The sequence below is a fragment of the Staurois parvus genome, unplaced genomic scaffold, assembly GCF_062004578.1.
Source record: "Staurois parvus isolate SC_StPar_1 unplaced genomic scaffold, SC_StPar_1.0 ptg000350l, whole genome shotgun sequence".
Lineage (NCBI taxonomy): Eukaryota > Metazoa > Chordata > Amphibia > Anura > Ranidae > Staurois > Staurois parvus.
Genome location: NW_028318146.1, coordinates 4,389,919 through 4,413,946, shown reverse-complemented (window position 1 = coordinate 4,413,946; position 24,028 = coordinate 4,389,919). Strand labels below are relative to the sequence as shown.

General features: G+C 41.0%; 1 protein-coding gene across 4 annotated transcripts in view; it reads left to right on the top strand.

The window, feature by feature from the left end:
- Positions 1-24,028, top strand: part of LOC149456718 (uncharacterized) — a 147,384-nt gene that overhangs the window by 39,351 nt on the left and 84,005 nt on the right. For 3 of the 4 annotated variants that reach the window (XM_089684607.1, XM_089684609.1, XM_089684606.1), the window contains exons 10-14: positions 6,578-6,887; positions 9,835-9,944; positions 10,165-10,282; positions 11,454-11,545; positions 15,657-15,801. In XM_089684607.1, coding sequence (XP_089540733.1) covers positions 6,578-6,887; positions 9,835-9,944; positions 10,165-10,282; positions 11,454-11,545; positions 15,657-15,801 — 775 coding nt within the window. The remainder of the gene's footprint in view (positions 1-6,577; positions 6,888-9,834; positions 9,945-10,164; positions 10,283-11,453; positions 11,546-15,656; positions 15,802-24,028) is intronic. The other variant, XM_089684608.1, reaches the window with a different exon arrangement.

Here is a 24,028-nt window from a genome sequence, read left to right as displayed (position 1 = left end):
CCCCCATATAGTATTTCATCCCCCCATATAGTATTTCATCCCCCCATATAGTATTTCATCCCCCATATAGTATTTCATCCCCCCATATAGTATTTCATCCCCCCATATAGTATTTCATCCCTCATATAGTATTTCATCCCCCATATAGTATTTCATCCCCCCATATAGTATTTCATCCCCCATATAGTATTTCATCCCCCCATATAGTATTTCATCCCCCCATATAGTATTTCATCCCTCATATAGTAATTCATCCCTCATATAGTATTTCATCCCTCATATAGTATTTCATCCCCCCATATAGTATTTCATCCCTCATATAGTATTTCATCCCTCATATAGTAATTCATCCCTCATATAGTAATTCATCCCTCATATAGTATTTCATCCCTCATATAGTAATTCATCCCTCATATAGTATTTCATCCCTCATATAGTAATTCATCCCTCATATAGTATTTCATCCCTCATATAGTATTTCATCCCTCATATAGTAATTCATCCCTCATATAGTATTTCATCCCTCATATAGTATTTCATCCCCCCATATAGTATTTCATCCCTCATATAGTAATTCATCCCTCATATAGTATTTCATCCCTCATATAGTATTTCATCCCCCCATATAGTAATTCATCCCTCATATAGTAATTCATCCCCCATATAGTAATTCATCCCTCATATAGTAATTCATCCCTCATATAGTATTTCATCCCCCCATATAGTATTTCATCCCCCCATATAGTATTTCATCCCCCCATATAGTATTTCATCCCCCATATAGTAATTCATCCCTCATAAAGTAATTCATCCCTCATAAAGTAATTCATCCCTCATATAGTATTTCATCCCCCCATATAGTATTTCATCCCTCATATAGTATTTCATCCCCCCATATAGTAATTCATCCCTCATAAAGTAATTCATCCCTCATATAGTATTTCATCCCCCACAGTACTATCCCCCCCCCCCCTTCTAGTAAGCCAAGTCCCCCGTGTCAATTCACTTACCTTTTGCGTTCCTCTCGCTGTCTTCCCGCGCCGTTCGGGTCTTCAGGGTGGACTGTGAGAGGAGCCTAGCTCCCCTCCCCTCACGTTCGGCACGCTGCCCCGCCTACACACATCCTGACAGCCACATCCGCGGGCCGGATTAAAAGTTCCGCGCGGACTTTTGGGGCTGCCAACCGAGAGGAGGCAGGGGAGCGGCCGACCGAGAGGAGGGAGGGGAGCAGGCGCCCGGCACACAGAAGAGCCGCATTAGAGTGGGTAAAGAGCCGCATGTGGCTCGCGAGCCGCGGCTTGCCGACCACTGTTCTAGCCAATCATAGAACTGCTCTTCATAGTTTCACTGCTAAATATCATTGTTTGCTATGAGTTATCACCCCATGCCATTATTTTGTTGTCAGACTGCTGACCACAACAGTAGTGAGGGACTAATGCCTCGTACACAGTATAAGAAAATCGTCCGAAAATTTTCATACAAGGACCGATCGTCCGATAATCGGATCGTCCGTACACAGCTTTCGAGAGCCGATCACGACAATTCGTACGACAATATCCGAAGGGACAAGCGCAAAAATGTTTCACGTAGCACACCAGATTGCACGATTTTCATTTAATCAGTACAGTAGTCGTCTGAAAATACAATACAAATATAACGCAATACATGACATCACTTTCGAATTTCTTTTCTTTCAAAGGAGAATTTTTGTATCTTTAGTAACCTTTTCCCTTTCGATGTGAGACCAGCAGGCGAAAAAAAACAGCCGATCGTTCGTCCGATATTCTCATCGTGTGTACTTGCTGTTAGAGTCCAGGGAGAAGAATGCACCAGGTTCTTGCCATGCTATATAATGGACCATTGAACCTTTTTTTGATCATCTAGTTGTGTATGTTTCCCACACAACATAATAAAAACATGTTTTGGGGAGAACGCCAGAAGAGGGTAATTCTGGACTTTAACTCATTATGCAATTTACAGGCGTACCTCAGTTTACAAATTTAATGTGTTCTGTGGTACTTTTCATATTGCGCAAAATTTGTAAACCAAACCGCGGTATCCCATAGGAATGCATTGAAAACCAATTAATCCGTTCCGGAGGTCAGAAAAAAGTTTAAAAAAAAAGGTACTTTATTGGTTCAAAATTCTTTATAAAGTGCACTTTAAAGGCATACATACTGTACAGGGGGGACATGATTAAAAAAAAATTTGTAAATGCATTGAAAACCAGTTTAAATCCGTTACGGAGGTCAGAAAAAAGTAAAAAAAAAAAAAGTTTTATCTGTTCATAACTTTTTATACAGTGCACTTTAAAGGCATAAATATTGTACAGGGACATGATTAAAAATTAATTTGTAAATGCATTGGAAACCAATTATTCCGTTCCGAAGGTCAGAAAAAATTCAAAAGTCTTCTCTGTTCAAAACTCTTTATAAAGTGCACTTTAAAGGCATACATACTGTACAGGGACATGATTAAAAAAAAATTTGTAAATGCATTGAAAACCAATGAATCTGTTTGTATTGCAAAAAAAATTCATAAACCGAGCCATTATTTTCAATGGATTTTCATTCGTAAACCGAAAATTACATTAACCGAGGCGTTCGTAAACCGAGGTAAGCCTGTAATTGTTATAGGACAGATTGTTGAGACAGTTCTTCTCTAAAGTGCTTGAAGTATAAGTAAAAGCATTTTTTTAGTTTTGGACAGAGTGGAAAGGGATTCGTGAATGTGCATAAGGTGCGACTCAGTCCCAAATACATTAATAAAGAAAATAAAGAAGTTGCCCAAGGAACTTTACGAGGCACACAGACTATATTTTAAAAAGTCACTTTTTTTTATTTAAAAAAAACCTATTAAAAACAGGCTACAAAAATCGATATACATGATACATCAAACTTAATTTTTATATACAAGTAAAAATGCATGATCTATATCAGGGGTGTCAAACTGGCGGCCCTCCAGCTGTTGCGAAACTACAAGTCCCATCATGCCTCTGCCTTTGGGAGTCATGCTTGTAACTGTCAATCTTGCAATGCCTCATGGGACTTGTAGTTTGGCAACAGCTGGAGGGCTGCCAGTTTGACACCCGTGATCAATATGATCCATGAACTACATAACACAAGTTCTCTACATAGAATCTCTATGCATTTCATGAATCGGCATTCACTTCTTTAGGAGATAACAAAGTTTGTAGATCCACATGGTGGTGTCTGAGGAGAGACCAGGTCGTTACATATAAAGAGGGGGATTAGAACACCTATTTGGTTTATATTGCTGTCTGTGCCTCTCTATTTGTCCTGTTCACCACTATTATCAAAAGTTAAAGTAAAAGAAAACCCACACATTTCGGGTTTTCCCCAGAAAAGTAATAGAGGGGAAAGGGGAAATCTTCCAAGAGGGACACTAGTTCTGGGGACCTGGGGGTCCCCATGGCATTCCTTTAATTTTCACGGATTTTCTTTCACTTCCTGTTTTGGCTATAGGACAGAAAGTGAAGGTAAATCTCCCCAATGGGACACAGATGGCAAGAAAATAAACTGACGGGTTATAACCCTCCCTTCATTCAAAATGTAAAAAAATGTTTTACCTGTAGTTCTACTTTAAATAAATGAAGCCAACTTGCTTTATTTTGAATCTACTTATATTTCTAATAAGGGTTAATACAGGTTCTGCTTCTGTTAAAGATGGTCTATTTGCAGAGTTTTAAAAGAACCTAGAACCAGTGCTGTGGTAGTTGTGCCCAGAAAAGACAAGTAGAGGGCCAATGACTAACCACTTTTGCCTCCGGACTCCTTGCACCTCTTTGCTTCATTATTGGCTTGCTTTTACTTGTTTTGCACTATGTCTGCATGGAAGTGGCTATCTTTGCTTCACATGTCACTGCTGTGTCCCTAATAGCTGGGATGAGGGGGGAATGTTCAAGCAGGAGAGGAGGTGGAAGCAGAGATCCACACAATGATTGAAACAGAAGCAGGGAGATGTATGTATTCCGTAACCTCAGGTACAGTCACCACTCCAGCACAGAGAACAATGAGCAGCACAATAGTGACCACACCAAATCTCATGAGACTAGCCAGATGTAATAGTGTTTAGATGATCTGTCACTGATGATACACGGCTATGAAGCTCTAGACACAGGAAGTACACTTTTCTTTCTTTTTTTTTTTTTAAACTTGTACCTACAGGAAAGGCTATACCTTACCGTGTAGGTATAGTGAATATTTCCTAAACTTACACTGTTTAGGAGATATTTACACAGCATTCAGCCAGTGACATCACCAGCACATGTGCTCTGAAGGGACGGCATACCCGTGCCGGGTGAAGATGGATGTGCTCGGGAGCCTTGACAGCGCTGTGCTGGAGGACTCCGTGTCCAGGTAAGTCTGTCCTAATGTGCTAGTGTGCAGTGCATACTAGTACATTACAACATAAACCTGCAGGGGCATGATTTTTTTTTTTTTGTGTGTGGCAGTTGACTACCTCTTTAAAAGGACAAAAATGACATTTCTCAGGATACTGCTTAGGTGCAATTGACATTTCTAAATATTCCCATTAAGATAACAAATCTTCATGAGGAACACAGTCCTGCTGCCCATTCTTTACTGGTACGAGGATTGCTCTCTGACATAATTATGGTTAAATAAAACCCCAGTAGCCTTCTGTACCTTTTACTCATCTCAGATGTAAAATTATGAACACTTCTTGCATTGTAACGTATTTACAAGCTGTTGTGAAACACTATACCTCATTCTTCATTGTACAGTTGTGTTCAAAATAATAGCAGTCAGACATCACTAACCTGATCAATCACTGTTTTTGGTAGAAATGATATTTCTACATGGCAAATAATTTACTAGCAGGTGTAGTAGAGTAATAGAAATCCAACAGACCCAACAGTCATGACATGCATGCTGCTGATTCTGTGTAATGGAAAGGGGCATGTTCAAAATAATAGCAGTGTGGAGTTCTATTAGTGAGGTCATTCATTCTTTGAAAAACAGGTGGCAATTATTGCCCTTATTTAAGGAAGGAAGGCAGCAAATGTTGTACATGCTGGTTACAGTGCATTTCTCTCTGAAATTCTGAGGAAAATGGGTCATTCCAGACACTGTTCAGAAGAACAGCGTACCTTGATTAAAAAGTTGATTGGAGAGGGGAAAACATATAAAGAAGTGCAGAAAATGATCGGCTGCTCAGCTAAAATGATCGCAAATGCTTTAAAATGGCAACCAAAACCTGAAAGAAGTGAAAGAAAGTGAAAAACTACCATTCAAATGGATAGAAGAATAGCCAAAATGGAAAGGACTCAGCCAACAATCAGCTCCAGAAAGATGAAAGAAGGTGTAAAGTTACCTGTGAGGACTGTTACAATTAGAAGACGCCTATGTGAAGCCAAGCTATCTGCAAGAAGCCCCCGCAAAGTCCCACTGTTGGAAAAAAGACATGTGCTGAAGAGGTTTCAATTTGCCAAAGAGCACATTGACTGGCCTAAAGAGAAATGGCGCAACATTTTGTGGACTGATGAAAGTAAGATTGTTCTTTTCGGGTCTAGTGGCCGGAGACAGTTTGTCAGACGACCCCCAAACACTGAATTCAAGCTACAGTACACTGTGAAGACAGTGAAGCATGGTGGTGCAAGCATCATGATATGGGGATGTTTCTCATACTACGGTGTTGGGCCTATTTATCGCATACCAGGGATCATGGATCAGTTTGAATACATCAGAATACTTGAAGAGGTCATGCTGCCTTATGCTGAAGAGGAAATGCCCTTGAAATGGGTGTTCCAACAAGACAACGACCCCAAACACACCAGTAAACGTGCAACATCTTGGTTCCAGACCAACAAGATTGACGTTATGGAGTGGCCAGCCCAATCCCCGGATCTTAATCCAATAGAAAACTTGTGGGGTGACATCAAAAATGCAGTTTCTGAGGCAAAACCAAGAAATAGAGAAGAACTGTGGAATGTAGTCCAATCATCCTGGGCTGGAATACCTGATCACAGGGGCCAGAAGTTGGGTGACTCCATGCAACACAGATGTACAGCAGTTCTCAGAAACAGTGCGACTACAACCAAATATTCATTAAGTGATTCAAAGGAAAGCAAAATCTTCAAACATTTTTCAGTTTATATAGTGAATGTTTGAGTTTGTAAAGAAGAATACAAACACTGCTATTTTTTTGAACCGTCTAATATTCACTTTTTTTTCAAATTTTTTAGAGGAACAAAAAAATTTGATCTGTTTTTCTTCATGTTTTGATTTGGAATAGAACGTGTCGTGTTCCCAATGCATTTGTGTGTATGGAAATAAAAGCTATTAGAAGGATTTTCAGCTTTATTCACTTTTCTCAACACACTATTATTTTGAACACAACTGTATAACTACATTTCTAAACCTTTAATAAAAATGTATTATACCTGAAGATCACAAATCTTCACTTATTGAGTTCTGGTCCATGCATGTTCAGTTTATTTCCTTTTGTGTTTTCATAATTTCAGCATAAGATGGTTGGTCTTTGAATAGGCACTATCACAAATATTAAACAGTAGGTGACTTGTTTGATATTGCAGGAAATGAATGAAAAATGCAGACGTCTTCTATCAGAAAAAGAGAACCTCCAGTCTAAACTGGATGCAGAAAAGCACATCATGAGAGCTCAGCTCAGGGACATGATGGAGAGACATGAGACAGAAATGCGTACTCTGAATGACCACCACAGTAGGACACTACAAGATATCCAGGAAAAGCACGAAGTGGAAATGCAGGAAAAATTCCAGACCATCCAACAACTTCAGGGACAACTGCAAGGCCTGGTGAGCCCAGGAGAAGTCGGAACTGGATCCTATGAGGCAGCAGGGCAGGAAATGACCAAGTTACAAGGTAATCACTTACCCGGCGATTTGATATAGTTTTAGGCACCTTTCACACTGGTGATCTGATCAGGTCTGCCTGTCAGTTTTCCTAATGCAGACCTGATTGGCTGGTCCATGTGCCGCCTACCTCCTAACTGATCTCTTCCACTAAAAAGAAATGGAAGAGGATCCGTCCCCTTCTATCTAAGTGGATGCGATCAGAGGGCAGTCAGGTGTAAATGGACTTCGGAGTCTGTTTACATCTGACCACCAACAGTGTAGAGTGGGTTTTGTCCGTGTCTGAATGGACAAGGATCTGTCATCCACTCGCTCTGCTCTGATCAGCAGGGGATCTGTGAGTAGATCCCTTGCTGATCCGAATGGAGTCCGCCCTGTGTGAAAGGGGCTTCATCCATAGGAACTATTTTAAATTGTTTATTCAGTTTGTTTAGAACTGATTGGTATAAATAACACAAACAGTGTTTGATAAATTGGATTCATGTGGACCAGAATTCATCGGTGTTCAAAGGCAGGTGCAAGAAATTAGGGACAGGGTTGGGGAATTTTCTAAGATTGTCAGAATCCATAAAATACAAAGCTTGATTTAAGGAACAACTTATAGAGAAGTTTTTATTCATATCCTCACCCCCTCGATAAAGCTCTTTCAGTAAAATACTTCTCTTCATTCTAGCTCCTGAATGCTTTACTGTGTGGCCCTGCCCGTCTGTGTTTTATATTCCCAAACTGGAACCGAAGAGTTCTTTTAAAGGCTTCAACAAAGTTGTTTGAAGCTTTCCGAAAGCTTTGCAGAAACTAACTGTAGCCCGTGTGATAAGGCCTAACACATTACACTTTACACAGCATAAAGTTTTTTATTAAAGTACAGGGTTTTTTTAGTTCCATTTTTATATTGTAACTGCAGAAATACTAGGAATTAAGACACTGGGGTTGATTTACTAAAGGCAAATGGGCTGTGCACTGAAAGTGCAGTTGCTCTAGATCTGAGGGGGACATGCAAGAGAAATGAAAAAAACACAAACATTTTTGCTTGGACATGATTGGATTAAAGAAATTAGCAGAGCTTCGCCTCATTTCAGAGCTTCCCCTCGAATTCTAAACTACTGCATTTGAAGTGCACTTTCAGGTGCACTTGCTTGTGCTTAGTGAATCGAACAAGAGATCCCTGTGCTCAAATCCCAATACCAATAGCATGCATTTATCCATCAGGTGCTAAAGAGGTGTAACCACATATTAACTCTAGAAATTCTGAAGGACCCTCTGCACACTGCTATATACCCTTTCAAGCAGACTCTGCAATAAATAGGGATATTTGGTTCACACATATTGCAATACATGTTTAACCACCTCCTGCCCGCCATATAGTAATATGATGGACGCAATGTGGTTCTCTCGTTCTGGGAGGACGTCATATGACGTCCTCCCATTCTAACCACGCATGCGCGGCTCCCGAAGTGCGGTAATCGGCGGTGCGCTGTGTCCCTTGGACACAGCGGATCACCGATCCATGGAAAGAGCCGAAGATGTCGGCTCGGTCATGTGATCAGCTGTGTCCAATCACAGCCGATCACATGTAAACAGGGAAATGCCGGTTATCAGCATTTATCTCCTCACGAGCTGTCAGTGTGTCGGCATTCCTCGGAGGGGACATGTACACTGATGATCAGTGTGCCCTCATGATCTGTGTAGCCCCAACAGCGCCACCTGTCAGTGTCCATCAGTGCCACATATCAGTGCCCATCTGAGCTGCCTTTCAGTGTCGCCAATCAGTGCCACCTATCAGTGCTGCCAGTCAGTGCCGCCTATCATTGTGCATCAGTGCCGCCTATCAGTGCTGCCTTTCAGTGATGCCTGTCAATGCCCATCAGTGCCACCTATCAGTGTCCATCAGTGCCCATCACTGCAGCCTCATTGGCGCACATCAGTGAAGGAGAAAGATCACTTATTTACAAAATTTTATAACAAAAACTAAGAAACTTTTTTTTTTTAAACATTTTCAGTGGTTTTTGGTTTGTTTAAGAAAAAATAAACCCCAAGGTGATTCAATTTCACCAAAATAAAGCTCTATCTGTCACAAAAAAAATGCAAAAAATTTAATATGGGTACAGTGTTGCATGACCGCGCAATTATCATTCAAAGTGCGACAGCGCTGAAAGCTGGAAATTGGCCTGGGCAGGAAGGGGGTATAAGTGCCCGGTAGGCTAGTGGTTAAGGGGCCAACTACGTCAAAGTAATCCCTCTATGGTACTAGCTATTGGGATTTGAGCACAGGTATGCCTTGTTTGTTGTATTGTGGGTCAGTAGCCAGACCTGAACCTGGTAGCTCTCCCCTACTTTCTTTTCCCCTATGTTGGCATTGTGTCCACAGTAGCATTTGCGTAGGCAGAGCAGAGTAGGACTGGCCATAGAGGGATTACTTTGACGCAGTTGGCCGCTTAAACATGTATTGCAATATGTGTGAACTAAATATCCCTATTTATTGCAGAGTCTGCTTGAAAGGGTATATACCAGTGTGCAGAGGGTCCTTCAGAATTTCTAGTGCTTAGTAAATCGACCCCACTGTGTACCCCCTAGAAAAAAAATTGCCAAGTATTTATATTTTACAGCAACATTACCTGGCTCTGATTTTATATACTGCTTTGCTATAACCACCTCGTGAGGGTGCTGGGAGGGCAAGAGAAAATCCGCTTTTTTGCTGACTAAGCAGCTATCTCCTGGGATACGGCTATACAGTAAATAGCAGGATGTACACACAGAGCCATGGAGCCCCAGGCCATGCTGCTGGTTTACAGGACTTATCCTTAGGAAAGGTAATCCATTTTATTGGCACTTTTTCAGAGGCTGCAAGGGCAAGTACAAATCTATAGGTTATAATAAAAATGCTGCTTATTTAAACTGCTAACCTACTAAAAACTCAACTTTTTTCTTTTTCTTTCTTTTTTTTGTTTTTGTTTCAGAGAAAGTAAAGTTGAAGACAGAAGAGGCAAGTAGATCAGAGGCTAAGTTCCTTAAAATGAAGGCATGGTCAAAGTCCAGAATCAGGCAGCTGGAAGAAGAACTAAAAATTGTACAAGTACCCCTATCATTTGCCCTGTTTTTGAACTGTTCTCTTACTCCCACTTCTGCCTGATTCTTAGACCTGGTAGAATCTGTATAACTGTATCTCTGTCCCTCTGTTCTTCCAACATTCAGTCTTGTACTGCAGTATACCCTTTATAGTATACTCTGTGTTCAAAAGCATGCGTTTTCATCCTTCCTATAACTGTTAGCTCTCCTTTTGTTTGTAGGCTGAAGCAAGGAACCAGGACTTGTCACAGTTGAGCGCTTATGTTGCAGAGCTGGAAGAAGAGAAGAGAGGTTTAGAGATTAAGCTGCAATCTGTTGCCGACTTGCAAGTGTTCAATGGTAAATATATGAAGCTGAAAGGGGGGGGTGTGCTTTTTTTTTTTTTATTTTACAATTTTTGTAAGCTAGTTTGTTCAGATTTAAATCTATTGGATATTTCTAAATGCAAAATCCCTAGGCCACAGATTTGGACTGTGTTCTTGCCTTGGAGTATTGCCACTTCCCCTGTTGCATTCACTATGATTTACAGGTGTACCTTGGTTTACGAATTTAATACGTTCTCTGGGACGTTTCGTATTGCGAAAAATTTGAAACCGCGGTTTCCCATAGGAATGCATTGAAAACCAATTAATCCGTTCTGGAGGTCAGAAAAAAAGTTAAAAAAAAGTTGCTGTCACTATATGTCAGTGCCGGTTTTTAAATGTAATTACCGGCATTTTTTTTTCTTCACTATAGCTCAGAGAATCGGCTGTCACTTTCCCCCCCAGCTAAAAGAGAAAGTTTCCTTTTAGTTTATTTCCCCAAGTTAAAAGAAACAATGTTTCCTTTCTGTTTCTTAAAGAAACAAAGTTTCCTTTAGCTCCGGGGAAAGTGACAGCTAATTCTGTGAGCTATAGTGAAGAAAAAAAAAAAGCCGGCAATTGCATTTAAAAACCGACACTGACATACACTTCGTATTGCGAAAAAAATTCGTAAACCGAGGCATTATTTTCAATGGATTTTCATTCCTAAACCAAAAATGACGTTAACCGAGGCGTTCGTAAAACCCGTACATAAAAACCTTATGGGTAGATGTTTGCTATGGCTGGTGGATCATTTGGGAACTCAAGCACAAAGTTCATACTAGTGCCCAAGAGGCATAAATTTGTTGCTTTAACTTTCCAATTTGTACTTTGCCAGTGCAGAGCAACCTGAAAAGCTCTATTTAAGTCCAGCCTCAGAATCTGACATCTTGCATACCCCAATCCACATCTTCCCATGCCTAACCAGCTAAGTACCATGGTGTAACATGGTAGGAAGTGGCATTTCTTTTCATAGCACTGGGCATCTATTTTTCCCTCAGTAGCCAAAAAGAACATAATGGGAGTGAATGGAAAAAGTAAAGATTCACATTCGGCTTTGAAAATTTGATGTGTCCAGTATCTTTAAGCTCCTGCTTGTTGTGTATTATACCTATACTTATAAAATCTAAGAAGGCCTCATTTTATTTTTCCTTGTTCAATTACATTAGAGCAACTCCTAGCCAAACTTGTAGTTTATGAAGAACAACAAAGAAAACTGCAGGCTGACCTTGAACAGGTTGCAAAGAGAGCCGATTCCCAGGTAAACCGCTCATATTTCAGACTGCATTTCACTATTTACTGTATGGTAATCTTTATCTCACTGGTGTTACCTGACTTGATTTGCTGAATAGTTGTCTATTCATTTCACTATACCTGTCCTAAAGTTTCATCATATTATTTGTTTTGGAAATTCAGCTTGCACTGTCTTTATATAGAATTACACCAAACCTGCAACATGCTTTTTCTAATGAAAGAAACTGAAGATACAGTAGGTGGTAGGCAGGGATAGCTGGCAGCACAGACAGTTTCAGCCAATTGTTGGTATCTTTATATGTCTTTAATTTGCCTTCCTGATGAATTTCTGCAACCCCACAACATATGAATATATCAGCTTTCACAAAAGTATATTTATGTAAGGCTAAGCACTCCTCTCCATGTAATAGAGCTTGGACCTGGCTATAGACTTCGTATTGCTTTATACAAGGAAATATTTTTATATATTTTTTTTTTTTTTGCTGGAAGGATGAGTTTGAAAGTCAATGAAAAGGTACATGAAATGGACAATGGTTTGTGGACACCAGACAAGCACACCCACATGGGCCTTCTAGACATTCCAATCCAAAACTATAGACGTTAATGTGTAGCAGACCATAACCGGAGGGGGTCCTGTTGCATATTTTGTGGAACTGCCCTGTGTTACGTGACTTGGGGGACAAAGTGGATTCATTTCTAAGGTTCAGTTGGGGAGCAGTCCTCCACCTCCCTTATTTTACCATTTAAAGAGTAACTCCACTTTTGTTGAGAAAAAAAAACTTTCCTCTTTGTTGTAGATTCCTACTTTTTGTTGTTCTGAAGAAATTGCTGTTTGTCTGTGTCCATGTGCACAAAGTGAATCTAATGAGAGTGGTTTCATAATTATCAATCGGCTGCTGTACCTGCGGGGCTCTAATGAGGAAGGCTGCAGGGTCTGCATCCCTTTTTTAGATGTTATTTCCCTTTAAGAGTATCACACCAAAAATTACATTTTTGTTGCAGGGGAGGCTCAAAATCTGATTTGTATCTTAGTGCAGACTTCTGGGAAAATCATTACGCCAATCACACACACAGGAAATTACATTTCTGGAGGGGGCTCTGTGGAAATTACATTTCTGGAGGGGGTTTTGTGGAAATTACATTTCTGGAGTGGGTTCTGTGCACCATCTGTGTACAGAATACCTCCAGGTAGACATTATACATTTAATTTTTCAGCGCTGTAGATTTAAAAGGCAAAATAATAAAAAAAAAATCAATTACAATATGACTTGTGTCACAGTTGTAAGTGATGAATTATCTTTTTTTTTTTTTTTATTTGTTAATTTTTTTTTTCCCTACGAAAGTGGAGTTACCCTTTAAGCGCTACAAGAAATCACACCTCATTCATCTACTCCACACAGAAAATGTGTGCACTTGGCTGTGATGGCAAAACAGTACACCCCTCCCGCAATCAGTCTATTGTTAACCACCTTGAATTCAATTTAGACCATGGGAGATTTGATGGCGGGAGCAAGTCATGCGGAAGAACCAGTGTGTAAAACCTGGTTCTATTGGGTGGATTTCCAAACAACGGAATTGCGTATGTTGTTGGAGTCCATCAATGAGTTGCTATGAAGCTTTATCCTTTGCGTTCTTCCCACTTCCCCAACTATCCTCTCCTTCCACCCACAGCTTTTTCCTCTCAGCCCAGCACCCTTTTTGTGTGCTCTCCTTCCCTCTCTTCCTCCTTTTGTTTCTCTCACTTCTACTTTTCTTGAGCTGGTCACTACTCTAGACCTTCCTTTGGCTTCACAAGTTTTCTTAATTCTACATAAACAACTTTAACAAGTGTCAAATGACTCTACACAACAAGCTAGGATGGTTGGATCCCTCAAGAGAGTGGAGGACCCTTTCTCCAAAGCTCACAGGACACTCAGTACAGACCTACAGTGAGGAACAGAAGTATTTGAACAGCCTGCGATTTTGCAAGTTCTCTCACTTAGAAATCATGGAGGGGTCTGAAATTCACATTGTAGGTGCATTCCCACTCTGAGAGATAGAATTTAAAAACAAAATTCAGGAAATCACATTGTATGATTTTTAAAGAATTTATTTGTCTTGTACTGCTGAACATAAGTATTTGAACATCTAAGAAACAGGAAGACGTCTGGCTCTCAAAGACCTGTTACTGTGCCTTTAAAAAGTCCACCTCTACTCCACTCATTAATCTAACTTAGTAGCACCTCTCTGAGCTCTTTAAAAACACCTGTCCACCCCACAGTCAGTCAGACGCCAACTACTACCATGGGCAAGACCAAAGAGCTGTCAAAAGACACCAGAGACAAAATTGTGGACTTCCACAAGGCTGGAAAGGATTACGGGGCAATTGCCAAGCAGCTTGGTGAAAATAGATCAACTGTTGGAGCAATTGTTAGAAAATGGAAAAGGCTAAGTCCCTCGGACTGGGGCTCCATGCAAGATCTCACCTCGTGGGGTATCACTGATGATAAGAAAGGTGAGGACTCAGCCCAGAACTACAAGGGAGGAGCTGGTCAATGACATGAAGAGAGCTGGGACCACAGTTTCAAAGGTCACTGTCGGTAGAACACTACGCCGTCATGGTTTCAAATCATGCATTGCACGGAAGGTTCCCCTGCTCAAGTCATCACATGTCCAGGCCCGTCTGAAGTTTGCCAATGACCATCTGGATGATCCAGAGGAGGCATGGGAGAAAGTCATGTGGTCAGATGAGACCAAAGTAGAACTTTTTGGTCTAAACTTCACTCGTCGTGTTTGGAGGAAAACGGATGAGTTGCATCCCAAGAACACCATCCCTACTGTGAAGCATGGGGGTGGTAACATCATGCTTTGGGGGTGCTTTTCTGCGAAGGGGACAGGACGACTGCACTGTATTAAGGAAAGGATGAATGGGGCCATTTATTGTGAGATTTTGAGCAACAACCTCCTTCCCTCAGTCAGAGCATTGAAGATGGGTCGTGGCTGGGTCTTCCAACATGGCAATGACCTGAAGCACACAGCCAGGATAAACAAGGAGTGGCTTCGTAAGAAGCATATCAAGGTTCTGAAGTGGCCTAGCCAGTCTCCAGACCTAAATCCAATAGAACATCTTTAGAGGGAGCTGAAACTCTGTGTTGCTCAGTGACAGCCCCGAAACCTGACAGATCTAGAGGAGATCTGTGTGGAGGAGTGGGCCAGAATCCCTGTTGCAGTGTGTGCAAACCTGGTCAAGAACTACAGGAAACGTCTGACCTCTGTAATTGCAAACAAAGGCTTCTGTACCAAATATTAACACTGATTTTCTCAGGTGTTCAAATACTTATGTTCAGCAGTGCAAGACAAATAAATTCTTTCAAAATCATACAATGTGATTTCCTGAATTTTTTTTTTTTAAATTCTGTCTCTGAGTGGGAATGCACCTACAATATGAATTTTAGACCCCTCCATGATTTCTAAGTGGGAGAACTTGCAAAATTGCAGGGTGTTCAAATACTTCTGTTCCTCACTGTATGTCTAAAACACCTAACTCTGTTTCAAAGACCGCTCTTGATAACCTGAAAAAAGGTTTTCTCCTGTCAGGGAATGTTCTAGATATGCCTTCATGTACCTCTCACAAATTGGCTGAATTAGCTGATGTTTATAATGGATTGAGGAATATCTTGGAATATACATGATCTCTTTTTTTCAGTCATTGTCTATATATATTTGAAACACAGAAATTAGGACACATTGTCAGCAATATTGTTGATGTAGGCTTGATGGACAGTTTGATATCTTCAACTTCTGTGGTTTTGCTGTTTGCATCTCAACTGTATGTCCACCTTAAACCCGAAAAACAGCCAAAAGTGACAGTCACAATGCGTTCATATGAAAACACTTCTGAACGTTCCCCAGATTTGCCGGGTAAAAGTCATGAAGTAATTCACAAGCTCATTGGCAAGCACCTTCCATCTCCCCGAATGCAGGAATTCTTTCCCACAGAATTTATGAAGCTTTTTACCTGTTGGGGGGAGGGATGTTGGAGGTTTCACAAGAGGGACTGGGATTTTAAAACTGTTTATCAGCATTACAGTGACATGGGGTTGTGTTACACCATCAGCATACTTTTGTTTCGGTTGCAGACCAGCGAGTCAGGCAGCGTTGATGAGATGCAGAACCAGCTCCTGGAATGGCATGAAATGAGTGCAGAGAGTGACATAACACCGGAGCGGGAAGAGACGTCTGCCATGGCTCTTAGGATGGCACAGATAGAAGAGGAGAGAGAAGGTAAATTCTCCTATTTCCAATTCATTATAAAATGTCACTGTTCAGTTACATGTGTCTGGATGCGAGCCATATACTGTCCATTATCTTTCACTGAGCTCATTTCCTAAGTGCTGGGTATCACTTTCTCACAGCTGTAGAGAACAGACCATACCTTGCCTTCCCTAGCATGTCATCGGTCAGTTCACAGTGCAGTGTTGGCCAATAGGCAGCAGTTTTTCCTTTAAGGAATTAAATAATCATCTGTGAATTCAGCAGTGGGTATCCATTGACCATTTGGTTTGTCATTGTTCCCTTGAAATTAGAGCAGCCTGAATTTTCTCTTGAGTGGAAAGATATTTGCATGCAATATAATCATGCATGTCTAGATCTTTAAAACAAAAAAAAAAAAAAACCTTTTTTTTTTTGTCATAGCATGCAAGGACTGTCTGAGCACTCTGTAATGTCTACAGGTTACTTTAGTGTGTATGTCTGGGCAAAATAATAAAAAAAAAACACAGCTGTTAAAATCTGCAAAAAATCTAGGAACCTCCTAACTTCCTTTAGTAAGCGTATAACTCTACCTCTGCTGATTTTAAATTGCAAGCAGTGTTGTCAGCCCTGTTCAGTTCTCATCTGCTGGATTTCAGAACACTTACCTCTCTTATGTCCGTGGTGTGTTCTGTAGTCCAGCAGGAGAGACCTAGCTGGCTACACGGGCATTTTGGTGCAGCAGAGTTAGCATTGTCAACTCGCTACTGGAAGATAGGAACTTTCTGGATTTTTGGAAAGCATTTTTTCTTCCATTGAGGGACACTGAAAAGTCTGAACCCTCCAGAGGACTTACCCCCTTCCTGACCAGGCCATTTTTTGCTATGCGGCACTGCATTATTTTAACTGAGATTTGCGCAGTCATGCAACGCTGCACCCAAAGTAAATTTATGTCCTTTTTCCCCCACAAATAGAGCTTTCTGTCGGTGATATTTGATCATCTGTGTGTTTATTTTTTGCGCTGTAAACAAAAAGACCGACAACTTTGAAAAAAAAAAAAAAACTATTTTTTACCTTTTGCTATTAAACATGCAGTAAAAAAGTTTAAAAAAATCAAACTTCATAACTTTAGGCCAAAATGTAATCTGCTATATGTCTTTGCAGAAAAAAAAAATCCCAATACATGTAAATTAATTGGTTTACATGAAAGTTGTAGCATTTACAAATGGTGGTATATATACTGGAATTTTTTTTTTTACTTGTAATGGCAGCAATCAGCGACTTATAGCGGGACTGCGGCAGGTATTCTGACACTGAGGGGGAACTGACTTGGTGTCGCTGACATCCCCAGTGACACCAATACAGTGATCAGTGCTAATAAAAAGCACTGACACTGTGCTAATGGCACTGGGCAGGAAGGGGTTAATATGTGGGGCGATCAAAGGGTTAACTGTGTGCGTGCTTTACACTGTAAGCACACTGTTTTGTATGCTCTGCTTTGCTGCAAAAGTGCATGCTGGTAGTAGAAGGAGCTATACCCTGGATTGGCCTGTGTTTGTTTTTTAATTTGCCACTGTCCAGACCCTCCCGTAGGCAGCAGTATAGCCCAAAGGTATAAGACTTCTGTGTTCACAATGGAAAAGGATTTTACAGTAAGTACAAAAATCCTTATTCTGTACTTTTTAAAGTGCCAAAGCATAGCAAAGTGCATGTGCGCTGTAGAGTTGTACCGAATGTGTTTTTCTTTTGTTTTTTTGCCCAGACATTCACTATGAAAAATTTATTGAACCCATAGAAGTGGTATTGCACTTTTTTATATAGGCCAAAATTATTACTCTGCAAGAAAAGTGTAAGAACTCTACTTTGTTCAAGTGAAATAGTATTTTAAATCTCCTTAGCTTCCACAGCTCTTAAAGGTTCCTCCTGCTGACCTTCACGAATTTGCTGACTCCTGTAATGATGTGGAGGTCAGCAAGAGGAACCAGTAAGTGCTGCTTTGGACCCAGGGGATTGCTACTTCTGGAAGTGTCCAAAGCCCAGCAGACTTCAGAAGGCCATTCCCCTTGAACAACATTTAGAGGGTGCAGACAGCAGGAAAGGTAGTTGCACTGTTTTGTTTAGAGGGTATTTGTTTTGGTCAGTATTAAGATGTGGGGTCAACACGATGGAAGGAGAGGTTAATAACAGCAGCAGCTTCCTCCTTTCTTCAGTACACCTTCAGGTAGTTTTATCTCCGTTCAGCAGATAACTGTACAGCAGGGGCGGACTGACAACTCATGGGGCCCCAGGGCAATAGGGGATCATGGGGCCCCTGTGTTCTTGCCCAAACTCAAAAAAGCCTATGAAAAAGGTACCAGGGGCATCTCATGGGGCCCCCTACTGACCCCAGGCCCTCAGGCATTGCCCGAGTTTCCAAATGGTCAGTCCACCCCTGCTGTACAGCCATCTTACCTGCAGCCTTGATCCAAATGGAAGACTTTCTGGCTTGTTTTATATATAACACTTATTTTATGACCATGTATGAGCTTATTTTTGTCTATGGTATTTTATAATCTTTATTAATGCAAAATCAACATAACTGGTGCTGGGGCTTTAACATGTAATGCTAGATTTTCTAATACATGCTATTCTGGGTCTGTTTTCACTAAATCACTGTAGGATACCAAGGTCTAATTCATAAGAGGCCCTGTCACCTTTAAGATATAATTAATTAGTTTGATGCTCGTTATGAAATATTCTTTTATTTAATTTTTATAACCTATATTTGCACAAAAATGTTTTTTTGGAGCTTTAGTAGAAACCCCGGGCCTGATTTTTGGATGAAAATCTAACCTATAGAGTCTGCGATTCTCCTTCATCCTCATAATCAAAAAAAAAAAAAAAAAGTAATTTTTTTAAAATCATCTACTGCCTGACATTGCTTTATACAGAGTGAGCGCATAGGCTGAGCAGTAGCATTAAAGCGGAGTTCCACTCACCCTGTCAAAAAATAAAACTGTAGCTGCAGACTTTTAAAAAACAGCCGCTTACCTGTCCCTTGGTCCCGTAGTGTGTCCCCCGCAGCCCGTTTCACCAGCCGTCCTGTATTCCAGGAGGATGGCATCTTCAGTGTGGGCACCTGGCTGTGATAGCTTGCGGCTTCACAGCCGGGTACCCGCTGCGCATGTGTGAGTAGCGCCGCGCTTCATGAATGGTCCTGTAGTCTTCTGGGACCTGTCACATGTCTCAAAAGACTACAGGGAGGGAGGACACCTTCCGCTTCTGATCGCCTAGGCAATTGGACCGGAAGTGAGAGCAGGCACCTGTCAAATTCGGGTACCCGCTTCTTATGAGTGCATTACCTAATTTGGCTCTTTGTGCTGCTTCTTCCTCACATTCCAGCCATACATATTATGTATTAATGATTACAGAGCTGTATTCATTTGTGTACTTTTAATTTTTAATAGATTAAGGAATGACAAATTTAAATAGAATTATTGACTTTAGAGATACCTTAAAGCGGAGCTCCAACCAAAAGGGGAAGTTCCTCTTTAAGGACTGTTCCCCCGCTCCCCGTTAATGATTGGCACCTTTGGGGAGCAGGGGAGCGGGTACCCGAATTAGACAGGTACCCGCTCCCAATTCCAGTCTGATCGCCTAGGCAATCAGAAGCGGAAGGTGTCCTCCCTCCTTCCCTGTAGTCTTTTGGGACACGTGACAGTTCCCAGAAGACTACAGGACCATTCATGAAGCGCAGCGCTACTCGCAGATGCACAGTGGGCACCCGGCTGTGAAGCCGCAAGTTATCACAGTTGGGTGCCCACACTGAAGATGCTGGCCTCCTGAAATACAGGACGGGCTGTAGGGGACACACCTCGGGACTGAGGGACAGGTAAGTGGCTGACTTTTATTTTTTGACAGGATGAGTGGAATTCCACTGTAAAGAAGCAGTAAACTCGCTGTTGTGATTTTTACATATAATATATATATATATATATATATATATATATATATATATATATATACCTTATAACAAAGATAGCTGTAGGTAAAATGAATATCTCCTAAACAGGTACCCTTTAGGAGATATTCCATCGAGCTGCAGCCAGTGCTGTCACTGGTATGCCGTTCCTTCAGAGTTTTTTCCGTGCGCAGGAGTGACATCATTGCGGCTCGGCCAGTCAGACGGCTGGGGCCCGCGTACCGGGAATGAAGCCCCGGTGAAGATGAAAGCCCTGTCAGCGGTGACAGCGTGCCACTGGAGGGCCTTGTTTTAAGGTAAGTTTTTCATAATGTGCTAGTATGCAATGCATACTAGCACATTATTATATTGCTTTGCAGGGGGAAACTTTTTTTTCTTCTTTTTTAAAGCTTTACTACCGCTTTAAGTTTTATCGAAGATAGCTTTCCCAGGTGATTTGGGGGAATTCAGTAGGATGATTGTTGTAATGCAGTGGTATGTAGGATGCATGTCCTAAAATTGGTACCTAGAACCGAGAGTCAGGACAACTTTTTTGTGTAAAGAGCCATCAAATTTCAAAAACGTCATAATGTGTATCACATTTATGAGTACGATATTTTAAGAGGACAGGTTATCTCTTATGAATTCCACCTTTATCACACTTATAATCCACAGTAGTATATCAGTCTCTAGTTGATTGATCTTGTTGGTTTAGCTGTTCGAACTGAGCATGACTCCCATTTTCTTTTTTTTTTTTTTTTTTTTTTTGTTTTGTTTTTTTTTTGTCTCACCGTTAAACGAGCCAAATGCTCAGCATTACTCCACTCCATCCTTCTACCCCACACTGTGATTTGGTCAGCCACAGAGAACATAGTTTCCCATCAGTTTTGTGCATGCAGGTTCCTTTTCATCGTGTCGGCTGTCGCTGTACTGCTGATGCGTTCCCCCTCAGAGCATTATCTGGAGTTGGAAACAGCCAGCAGTGCAGAGCCGGCCACACCACACAAGTTGGCTTTTATTTACTTTTCTGTTTAACCTCATTACCAGTCCTTTCTCATTGGTTTATGATTTCATCTAACTTCTAGTTTGTCCAGCTCATTCCTGTCTTGTCTGCTTGGTATTAATCGATTGTGCTTGTTGGGGAGTATAAATTCATGCAGTGTGATTCTCTAACATAAGAGTCTATCAATGAAATGAAATCTGAATCTGGTGCAGTGCCCTGAAGTCTTGATGTATGACTTATTTTATCATTCATGGCATCGGATCCCAGCACTTGTGAAATTAAGAAGGCCGTGCACAACAATTCTGTTGGAGAACCACTTTTATTTCTGCATCAATTTTTAAAAGCAGAAGCGAGATCTGTGTAGCACCTGAGTTCAGCCATAAGCTAAAGGAAGACATTTTTCATTTATCTTCTGATTTGCTGATTTGGTATTATTATTATTATTATTATTATTATAGTCATTCTGCTGAAACAAAATAAACTAATGTGCAGGATATTGAATCAATACAATTATAGATGTCTCACCTAAGCCTACTGGACAATTATATACAATTTCTGTATATTAAAGGCCAAGTCCACCTTTTATACCATGTTACACCCATATTTAGGGCGTAACCTCTCATATGGTGCCAAGCCAAAACAGCAGAGGAACTTTTAGTTGTCAATGGAACACAAGTGTGGCGATCACATTCGTAATCCATTGACACTTCCTAGAGCTCCATAACCGAAAGTCCATACCTCCGTATGGGCATAGAGGTAGAAGAAAAGCCTGCAGGAGTCTGTGTATTGCCGCGGTGATCCACTGATCATAGTTGCAATGCTTTGCAGGTTTTTATGCAAACAAATAACAAAAGCAAGTTTTTTTTTTCTGCAGATATGGGTGCATATTATTATTATTATTATTTTTTTTTCTTTCAAAAGGGTAGGTTCACCTTTTGACCAAAATAATAAATGCACATTTTTTGCAGGTAAACAAATGTGCATTTATTATTTTTAATTGCAGGAGCCTGTAAAGCATTGTACCAGACGTCAGCAGATCTTCTGCAGACCTGCCGGGATGCACGAGCAAGCAGATATACTGACAAGAAGATTCAATGAATTACCACGGTGCTCCAGAGCGCCCCACAGCGCCATGGTAGTTCATAGAGAACTACAAGCCATCAGCTGCTAAGGCTATTGGGACTTGTAGTACATTCATTCACAGAACAATGGGAATGAATGATGTGGTAATGTGGCTGTGTTTTTAAAAAGTGGCCACTAGTATGGGGAGGGGGGGGGGGCAGCGTGCCACCTCTGCAACATTGGGAACATGATTCACCCTAAAAATTGGTGGAACATGTTCCCAAAGGTGAACTTATCCTTTAATACAGGGCCAACAAATAACTTGGTGCTTAGACTGTGTTAGTTTTAACACTGCAGTTTTTTGTTTTTCTCTGTAACAGTTTTTTATTGTTTGTTGATACTGCCAGTAGATCCATTATCTTTCTACTTCCCGTAACAGGTTAAGCTGCCCAGCAAAAGACAGATGTAGGTATGAAAAAAGAAACCTATTACACCGGTGGGGCGCTGTCTACAACAGCCAGGATTTATTCATATGGCTTAAAGCTCAACTCCGTGTCTACTGCCACTTTTAAATAGTTTGTCTGGGCCAAATTGGCCCAAACAATTTACTTCACCAAGGGATGCCACTGCTGTCAGTGCTGTATAAACTGTATGTAGCATCAGCTACATCCAGTATGCAGCGATGTGTTCCAATGGCATCTCATGAGACTTCATGTCTGCTGCCGAGACAAAATCAAGTTTGGCTGAGCACCTCTCAGCCATTCATAAGAAGCCATGTGTTTTTATCAATGTATACAAGGCTTCCCCTAATTGGCTGAGGTGAAAAGCGTGATGTCATCCATCCACCTCAAGCTATCAGAAGAATCCTTTTAAATATTGGTAAAAATACAAGGCTTCCTGTGAATGGCTGAGAAGCACTCAGCCTGATTCGATTTGTCTCGGCAGCAAACGTGAAGTCTCCCAAGGCTTTAGGCTTTAGCTGCTCATACAAGGATTGAATTAAGGCCTGTTCAGCAAGGACCGGCAGAATTTTGATCCATGTACGGGCACTGTGGTTGAGCAGAAGTTGATATACCAATTGACTTCTATTCAACCGCCCTGTTGGAAAATTTCCGCTCGATCAGCACTGCATGCTGTTGCCTGCAGTACTGACCTGTGTGTTCTGATAGCAGGGAAAGCAAGTGTATAATCCAAATGCACACGTTCCTGTGTTAAAAACGGCTGTGTGTATAAGTGGGTGCTGCAGCGACCGTCGTCTGGAACCAAACAGAATCAGCAAGGGAGAATGTCACCAGCACACCGAGAATCACCAATATGGGTCATAGTTACAGCAAGGCAACATTTTGGCGTCTCGCAGGACCCCTTCATCAGGAATGTGACCATGGTCCTGCGAGACTCCGAAACGTTGATTTGCTGTAACTATATGATTGTTTATTAAAACTTTTGGACCGATATGGGTGATCCTCAGTGTGCTGGTGACATTTTCCCTAGCTGATGGCAGGGAAGTCTCACTGCTGTCAGATTACAAAGACACAGTAGGAAGGATTCTGCCATCCACTTTAAATGTGTGGATGGGGTGATCGGGTCCTTTTTTTTTTTTCTTTTTCATGTTATATGCTGGTTTAAAAAACTGACCCCTTTTTTGACCATCTTTTTATTTGTTTGCCTCTTAATTAAAGTCTGTTTAAAACTAGATGTCCATTTAAGACTACCCTTTCCAGGGTGACAACATTGCTGTGAGATTTACTTGCAAACAAATAGCACTGCCAGCCTATTAAAAGAAATGGCAAAATGAATGGACCTACCAGTAGGATCAATTGCTAATAAAACTGTTTCATTGGGGGACTTGGGGAAAACAAACACTGCTGTGGTAATGTAATTGGCAGATTGCATCATACACTTTACTCTCAAAGGACATGAATACTTTACTAATTATGTTACATTGAATATTTATGAAATACTCCATGGTAGTAAAAAGCCCATCAAATGGCAGTTGAACTCACTTTCAAGACGCTGAAGACTGGTAAAAGAGAAAACTTTCTGCATTCCAGTTAAAATAAGACGGGAAGGTTTTTATTTGCAAGTTAGAATACTCTAATGGTGCTTGCACTTAGCAAAACACATCTCGCTTCTGTTTTAGTCATGCTTTCCCCTAAGCTTTGCATGGTAAATGTTACTCACCAGATTAACATTTTGTCAGATCACAAAACAGATGGGAATGTACTTTCTACAGTTGTAGAATTTTCTCCAACAAA